We start from the raw sequence: 8,974 nt of genomic DNA, 5'->3' as shown, positions 1-8,974 counted from the left end.
TATCTAAAACTTGGTTTGGAAATGAGGTAAGTCTTGAAAAAAATAGGGTTGAAAAATGTTCGAGCAAGGAAACTAATTAGAATAAAACTATTTAATAGCTACCATATTTAATAAGAGCATAACTAAAATATGATAATAAAAAATTATAATATATTTTTTTTCATTCATTTTGAAAAAAAAAAAAAATCTCACCCATATGGCCATATCTATTTCCTTCTTTAATCTCTTCATTCTTTTCTTCCTTTTAATAAACGTATGTTGTTAAACGCTCTTATCTGTTTCTTTAAAAAAAAATGTTAAACGCTCAAAAGTCTTATCGCATGGAATCAACGTGCTGGAAGTGTCGTTTTTAGTTGGGCCGGTGGAGCCGCCATAGGTTAGCACTTAGCCTTCAGCTCCAGCACATCGACCTAATCCGACGACCCAAAAAAAAAAATCTTAGACAGCTGAAATGGACACTTGGGTTTTCACTTTTGACATGTGGTTATGAGAAGCCACTGCTCTTATTACCTTCTGTTTTTTTGTATACACGCGTTCTCTGTTGCACATAAATTCACTCTACCAGTGTTACTTTCCTAAAGTCTTCTTGTACCTTTTTGTACCTTCACAATGGCTCCACTATCACTCTTATGGTGAAGACCAGCAAGTAGAGGAAGAGTAAAAAGCCATTTCCATGACTATCTCCACTTTAGAAGCTCGGTAATTCTCTCTCTCTCTCTCTCTCTCTCTCTCTCTCTCTTTTGCTGTGTGCTTTGTTTTGGCAGCAATATATGGAAGTTGGTGTAAAAAGGGGGCTGTGAATTGATAGTTGTTGAGACTTGAGAGCTTGTTTGAGTGAATGTTGTCGGGAACTTGTAATGAATTTTACTTTGTGATAGAGAGTGTTTCACATGGATTTGCTCAGAAAATCTAGTGTTTTTGGCAAGTTATTTTGGCAGTTATTTAGATTGTTACAAACTAATGCATAAGCATTAGTTATTCTGGGATTTGGCAAGTAATTAAGGAAGCATTCTCATTTCTCCCTTCACTTGGAATTATTATTATTATTATTATTTTTTAAATCTTTGGATAAAATTAAAAAGTATGTAGTAGCTGCTGTCAACTAATTATCAATTTTCTTCTACTTCATGGTAGAGTAGATTTATTTTAAGAATTGTAACTTCCTCTAAACTTGAACATTGCGAAAAATTGATGGAATGAATATAAAGCCAGTTTCCAGATAATTAAAAATTTTGTTGTGTATTAGTCAGTGTATATTCACGGAAATACTATGAGAACTTTTTGCCCCTTTGTAGTCGCTAAATAATTGGCTTGATGCTCTTTTTGTTTATTTAAGGTTTTTGACACTCCTATGCTGTTTATTATTTTTAATAGTTTATTAACTCTCTTTTTTTTTTGGGTGCTAGCTATATTGATTCTTGCAAGAGGCATGAGGTGCTACCCAACTCGGCAGTGTTATCCTGGTTTTCTAAGGTTTTTTTTTTAAAAAAAATTAAAGTTCTGCTTACTTTTAATCATCATTGATCAAGTAATTTTTCATGGGTTTCTTAGCTTCTGTTTCTTCTTTTTATACCTTAGTATTTCTTAAGTATGCAAATATCCAACCTTTTCTTCTCTCACATAAAACACATTTTGTTTCATTAATATCAGGCCAAGATCCAAGGCTCGCACCGTGAAAAGTGTAGCATAGTGGTTTCATTAGACCAGCTAAAGGATGCTGACGTGTCCCCATTAATCGATGCGTTTATGGCAATTGATTCCTGTGATATTGATGCAGTTGACATACTTCAGGAATCACATTGTACCTTGAGTAAAGAAAACATTACAGCTTTGATGCATGCAATCAATCTAAAGCTCCGGATCATTGATCTCCTGGATATGTCACTGAGGAAGGATGTTTTATGGTTTGTAATAGTTATTATTCCATGAATTGAGTAGTGCTCTGTACTTCTTTGCACCTGCACCTTTATGAAAGTTTAATGATTAAGAGTTAAGACAATACAATTCTTTAACCATTAATAAATACATAAATAAGGTCTTACAAATTTAAGTGAAGCATTACTTAATTTCTTGATTTGGGTTTTCTCCAGGGATATCTGCCAGAATGGCGTGGCTTGTGAAGTTTTGAATTTGAGGTCTCTCCATATCCAAAAACTCAACATTGTTGGAAGATTTAAGCGGTTACACACCCTTAATCTGGATTTTTGTACTTCACTCACTGGTATCCAGAAGGACTGTTTTGCTTGCATGCCAACTCTGATGCATCTCTCAATGTGTGAGACAAGAGTTGCTAATCTCTGGACAACTACTGCTGCACTATTAAAACTTCCTTCTTTGGTAGAATTACGGTTCCAAAATTGCTTGTGTTGCAAGGACACTGGACCGTGTCCTGCGTCATCTGGTGAGAAAACTAATTTTCATGTTTGTGAGAGAACTGATTTGACTCAATTGAATGTGACTTATTACAGAGAGGTGCCGTCTACTGATGGTAGAGATGCTACATGTCCTGCTTTGAGCACAAAAGCAGTTGGGAACTCACTTTCTCTTGATGATCCAAAAACAGCTTGTAAGATCCAGAGCAGAATTAATAGTTTTTCAGAGAATAGTGAAGTCAAACTTTCAAGTTACTTGAAAGGAATGCGTTTGTTAGAACTATCATCTACTGCCCTTCCTGATTTGAATGGACAGGCCAAATCACAAAATAAGGTAAGAACAAATATGATTTTTGGATCAGTATATAAAGTTAAAAAAACAATTTATGAGTCTATTTAACAGGTTTCTTTTGGAAAATTGTAGATTCAAGACAAAGATGGGTTTACTATGAGCATTCCTAAGCAGCACTTGACAAATGGCACATTGAACAAATATAATTCTCATCATCCTTCACCCATATGCTTTGAAAAAAATTATAGGGAATACGTGATTGTTTCATTGCCTCATTTAGAAGTTTTAGATAATATCCCTATCAAAAAGATGGACAGGGAAATGGCCAAGACTGTCTCTTCAAAATACTATGAATATTTACCTTATAAACGACAGCAGAAAGAAAGTGTTGTTAGTGTTTTGCATAAGCGTGAAATGGGAACAAGTGGTGTTTACTCCCAAAAACCTTTCAAGCCAAAACAGCTATATCCTTATAGAAATGGTCAACATTTTTTCTCGAGGTCCCTCAGTGCTGCCAAACTTGGGTCTTCTGCTTGGCCTCTCTTACATCCATTGTCTAACTTTAGCCACACATTTAAAGAAGAAAGTAAGAAGCTTCGACCAAGGCAGTTTGAGTATCATCCATCTAACTCTTGTCTTATGGCTTTTGGAACTCTGGATGGTGAAGTAGTTGTTATTAACCATGAAAGTGGAAAAATTGTTAACTATATCCCATCCATAGGAGCAATGAACAGTGTTTTGGGGCTGTGTTGGCTCAAAAGGCATCCATCCAAGGTATGTGATTTCATTAGAGTGCCATTTGCTTTCAAGTCTACCATGACTCAGTGATATTGGTAACAACAGCATCATGCTTTTACATATAATTATTTATTCTCATGGAATATACTATAATCTAATATTAGTATATGAGAATGCATAGTACTTTCTCTCAAGATTGACATAGAATGTGTCACAAATATCTTTCTAAATTATGATCTAAATTGAGATACCAAAAAATTTAATGGTGCCATGTTGTGTCGGGTTTATTATATATTGAACCTTGAAATAATTTTTCATACACATTAGGTTAATGTGTCGAAATAGCAAGTACCATTTTTACTCCTGGAAGATTGTCTATTGGGACTGATTATATTAGAATCCATAGCCTTCCAGTGTGCTTGGTTGGCCTGCTCATACATGTATATAATTTAAATATTTATAGCCATTAATAGTACACAGGGGTGTGGATACTTGTCAGTTATTTAAAACATCTGCCTTTTTCGCTGATATCTTATTCATTTGTGATGAACAATCAGATTGTTGCAGGCTCTGATGATGGTTCCTTGAAGTTGTTTGACATCAATCATATGCCACCAAAAGTTGCAGATATCTATTGCTGTTCTGCTTCAGTGACTTATGATGATTTTGAGCAACTGACTTCTCTTCACATCAATTCGACAGATGATCAGTTTCTTGCTAGTGGGTACTCAAAAAATGTTGCTCTATATGACATCAGCAGTGGAAAACGTCTGCAATTGTTCACTAATATGCATCGAGAACCAATTAATGTTGTTAAGTTTGCAAACCATTCCCCCTTTTTGTTTGCTACTTCATCATTTGACCATGATGTCAAGATGTGGGATTTGAGACAGAACCCAGTGCGGCCTTGCTATACAGCTTCAAGTTCAAGAGGAAATGTGATGGTTTGCTTTTCTCCTGACGACCTCTATTTGCTTGTTTCAGCTGTTGACAATGAGGTACACCTTCCTATTAAATAACAAAATTTAGTCAAGTAATTTTTTGACTCGTGTGCGTATGATCTCCACTGTCCTTATTACAAGGGTTTCCTTTGATGAGTTACATGAGTATAGTCATCCATCTCCAGTTTCAGTATAATATTAGTTCAGAGTTTGACCTGGGTAAAGCTTAGAGGTGAGGATGTTCTCATCCTATTGCCGTATACCATCTCATTGTTTAAAGTCTTCTGCTTCAGCAGTTAGGCTATTGGCTTGCCTTCTAGCAATAACCAATTTTTGCTGTTTCTTTGTGAGTTGAAAATGGAGGCTAACTGTTAAGGACTTCCAGGTTAAACAACTACTGGCTGTAGATGGGAGGCTAAACATAAATTTTGAGATAGCTTCGTCAGGAAGTGCTCATAATTATACACGCTCCTATTACATGAATGGAAGGGACTATATTATCAGTGGGAGTTGTGATGAACATGTTGTTCACATCTGCTGCGCTCAAACTGGAAGGCGACTTAGGGATGTCCATTTGGAGGTAAAATGAAATTTGTAATTTTCACTTATTGAGCATCTAATCATGTCCGCAACTACTTCATAACTGTATTTATAACCAAGGTTTCAAATAAGTCTGGTGCTTCTTGTTCCTTTGCAGGATAAGGAGTCAGGAAATCCTATGTTTGTGCACTCCTTAAGGGGCGATCCTTTTAGGGTATGTCTTTTTGTGGATATGGTGCTTAATTGTTTTGCATGACATTTTCCATCAACAGTTGCTTTTACTAGCATATTCATGGTACCAAATTCAGTTCTCAAAAATACATATTACAGTTGTTAATATGATCCTGATACTATTACCTCAAAGTTCCCCCTCTTCTTGATTTCAATACAAGTATGGCTTATGAGCTCCCACAAAATGTAGGAATAAGTTCTCAAATTTTTTTTGAGTTTCATCAAGTTGATGTACAACATTTATTCTGCAATGCAGCAATATGTCAATTGATAAATAGATCCTCAACATGTTTACTTGTGTTCTCAAAAACAGGAATTTCACATGAGTATCTTAGCAGCATCCATGCGGCCAAGCTCAAAGTGGGAGATCGTCAAGGTAACCTCCATGTGTACTGGCTCTTCATGTTGTTGATCGTGTAAAGTTCCAATTGGGTTGGCTAAACCAGTGAGAATTAATGCAGGTCAATCTGCTTGCTTCCGGTCACAGTGCTGAAAAATATTCTTTTGAACAACGTTGTGGTCCTTCCTACATTCTGGGAGGATGATGTAACTTCATCATATGCTATTTATATCAGAAAGCATGTATATAATATACCTGTATATACAACAAGCTGTAGAACTTAATGCGCGATTTCTATACCTAAAATGAGTAATTATCTTTCTGGGATAGGTATCATTATTCATTACATCTTGCATTGCTTAGTTTTGTATGTGATTGATATATGTCCTTGTTAAGCAAACTGGCATACTTGGTAGCAAAGTTAATGGAATGTAAGATTTGAGAAATTCTACTGCAAAATAAACAATAAATTAGTTGGATGGTTAAGTTCTCTTTATGCTTAACGAGGACCATACTAAAACAGACTTGTTGAGCATAATTGAGGGAACAACTCAGCTGGGGAAAAAAATAGCCTGAATTTGAAATGAATCCATATTGTTTATTGAATGATATAAATAGAGTTTGAGATATAAATCACTTGACGTACCACAAGTCCCATTTCAGCTCAAGGAGACAGCTCTCTCTCAATTTCACGCGCACGCACATGCATTGCGGACAAAAAAAAGCAAGTGGGGGAATGCACAGACTGTATTATTCCAGGAATACTTCACAGTCTCACCCACTCCCTTTTTTTCTCACCTGATGCCAACTCCCTGTCACTCTCTGAGTACCTAGTATTCAATCTTTGTTTCTTTTCCTTCTGTTTTCTCTTCTGTTTTTCAAGATTTAAACGAATCTTTTAGTCTTTTTATTTGAGAATCTTATAGTCTTGTCAAGCTAGCAAGAGAGTAATAAAAAAAAAATTGCAACTTGAATTTTTAATCCCCAAATAAATATAGGCTCTATTCTATTTTGAACCTTCAAAATTTTAAAATATAAAAATTTATTCTTATTTATTATTCGTTCATATTTTGCTTATATGTAAGGAACAAAATTGAATCATCTCGTATTTAAAAGACCAAAATCAAATTGATCCAATATTTAAGAGATTCAAATCAAGCTAACTCTACTTTTAAGAGATCAAAAATAAAATTTACCAATATCACATTGTTGAGGGCCATTTTTGAGAAGTCATAAAGAAGTAAAGAAGCCCAGCAACACAGACTGAAAAGAAGTTGGTAAAAAGATAGAAAACAAGAACTATTAAATCCAAGCGGCAGGAATAATGGATCACATGTTCATAAAATAAATAAATGGGTCTTGAGAAAGCAAATGGGCTCAAAAGAGCCTGGAAGAGAGAAATAGCAAATAGCAAACCCATGGGCAGTGTATGATGTGGAAAAGTAAGAATGGGCCGCGGCAGGCCCAAAGCAATGCAAGCAAAGAGAGTAGGGGGATTGATAGTAGGCCCACAAACCCCAAAGATGAGTATGAGATAAATGGGCCGAGGAAGCCCAATGAAGTTAGTAAAAACCCATGGGAACACAAAGTTAGGAAAAGGGCCGAGGAAGCCCAAGGCAAGCAAATGGGCCGAGGATGCCTAAGGGAAAACAAAAGGGACACATGAGCCCATAAGTAAGAAAACCCATGGTCGTGCTAAGTCATTGGGGAAAGAATACACGGCAGGCCTAAAAAGGCCCGGCTGGATCAAGTAATTACAGTAAGAATCATAGAGTAATATGGCAGGAAATGATGACAACCAAGAAATAGGCTAGAAGAAATATAAAGTCCAATATCAAATGAAGCCCAGTCCCTAAGGGGAGCAGAAAATTATAAAACAGCCCACATAAAAGGACGAAGAAGGGCAGTAGACTATGCAAGCAAGCCTCCAGACCGCAGCAAACGCATGAGCAGCAGGCAGATTTTAGACATACATGAAAGGGAAGCACGCGTAAGGCTCAGGCACCACCAGCCTCTACCCAGCCAATATGGGACGTGGTGGGGTCATGGGTCAGAGGTAAGGGGGTATGGTTTGGTGGTGGAGAGAGGGGAAAAGACCTATTCTGCGGCTCCTTCCCAAGCTCTTTTGGGGGGTACGTCTTGCTGAGATGACAGACCACCCAAAAGAAGTAAGGTTGAGGGAGGAATCATTAGGTGCATGCCATGAGGGATAGAGAGAGAAAGCACCTACACTGTGGCAAGAAAGGGTGCCACGGCAAACTAATGAATAAAACAACCTGCCTTTGTCTAGCAAGGGAGAGTGGCACACAGACGAACCCTTGGTGGTCGACAAGTACACCTAGACCAGACAAAGGTGGTTAAGGGGCAAAGAAGTAAAATCTGGTCATAGCAGGCACTATAAGAAGACCCTTCCCGTGCCTAGAAAAAGGGCATGGAAAAAAAGGGGGGAAGATCACGAAATAAAAAAGAAAGAAAGTAAAAACAAAGGAAAGAAAAAATATAAGAGAGAAAACAGAAAACGAAGAGAGTTAATACGGTGGGTATGCACCAGTAGGTCGATTTCCCTCTCTCTCTCCCAAAATCCTACTCTCTTCCTAAAGAGTAAAAAGGATTCCTTTGGGCACTAACCATTTAGGTCCGATTCTCTCAAAGCCATTAATCCCCACGACAGGATCTTTCCTAGGAGATTAGCTGCATTGAGAGGAAGCGTTCTTCCTCTTTGGTTTTTTGCTTCTGCGGACCAAACTTGACTTGATTCATATTTATTCTTGATTAAGTCATATTATCATTTACTCCTTTATCTTCTTTGTAAAAGTCATTGTTATCATTGTGATTATGTTTCATAAATAGGGATTATTTGGTCATTTTCTATTAAAAAGTCAGAGGACTCTGTTTTGTTGTTATTATATCTACCTGCTATAACTCATCTGAAATAGCTCTGCCTACCATAAGTACACTCCTAGCAGACAAGGCATAGTTTGTGCACAAGTCAACCCAAGTTGAGTTGCAGTTGGACCGATCTCAACTCTCTTACTCAGAATACTTGGGCCCACTACTACAGGAGGCAGCCCAGCCCAACACACAACATAGAAAAGGCCCCTACACACATCAACTAAAATATGTTACATCCACCGTTCACCCAGCGTGCCATTGGTCAAGCAAAGCTTGGGTTTAGTGTATTTGGAGCACTAAATTCAAGCTTAGTCCCCATTGGTCAAAATGACAAATGCGCATCCTCACTTTTTTATAATTTACACCGTGCAACTTTGAGATTGAAAAAATTAGAGTAAATAATCCCAAGTATTTAATATTAGAGTGTACTTTGGAGAATTTCTCCCCCCAAAAAAAAAAAGTATACTTTGGAGACTGAAGAAATTACACTCCACACATGTGAAAAATTGGTTAAGTAGAGAAGAGAGAAGAGGAAATCAACATAGAGAATTTACTTGATTCAATAATGTTTCTATGTCCACAAAAGTGAGCGGTTATTTATCCATTATATGAGAAATTAGAGTTACAA

The 8,974-nt window shown here is 36.9% G+C and overlaps 1 protein-coding gene across 1 annotated transcript; it reads left to right on the top strand.

Annotated features, from left to right (window-relative positions):
* Window positions 1-384: 384 nt before the first annotated feature.
* Window positions 385-5,783, top strand: LOC112033217 (protein DWD HYPERSENSITIVE TO UV-B 1). The gene is made up of 10 exons (XM_024065992.2): window positions 385-699; window positions 1,407-1,473; window positions 1,651-1,904; window positions 2,091-2,706; window positions 2,797-3,438; window positions 3,960-4,400; window positions 4,729-4,923; window positions 5,041-5,097; window positions 5,428-5,490; window positions 5,576-5,783. The coding sequence occupies exons 1-10, from the start codon at window positions 674-676 to the stop codon at window positions 5,657-5,659; spliced, it is 2,445 nt and encodes an 814-aa protein (XP_023921760.1). The 5' UTR covers window positions 385-673; the 3' UTR covers window positions 5,660-5,783.
* The last annotated feature ends 3,191 nt before the right edge of the window (window positions 5,784-8,974 follow it).

The sequence above is a fragment of the Quercus suber genome, unplaced genomic scaffold (genome assembly GCF_002906115.3).
Source record: "Quercus suber isolate HL8 unplaced genomic scaffold, Cork oak 2.0 scaffold_72, whole genome shotgun sequence".
Classification (NCBI taxonomy): domain Eukaryota; kingdom Viridiplantae; phylum Streptophyta; class Magnoliopsida; order Fagales; family Fagaceae; genus Quercus; species Quercus suber.
This window is presented reverse-complemented; position numbering and strand designations above follow the sequence as displayed.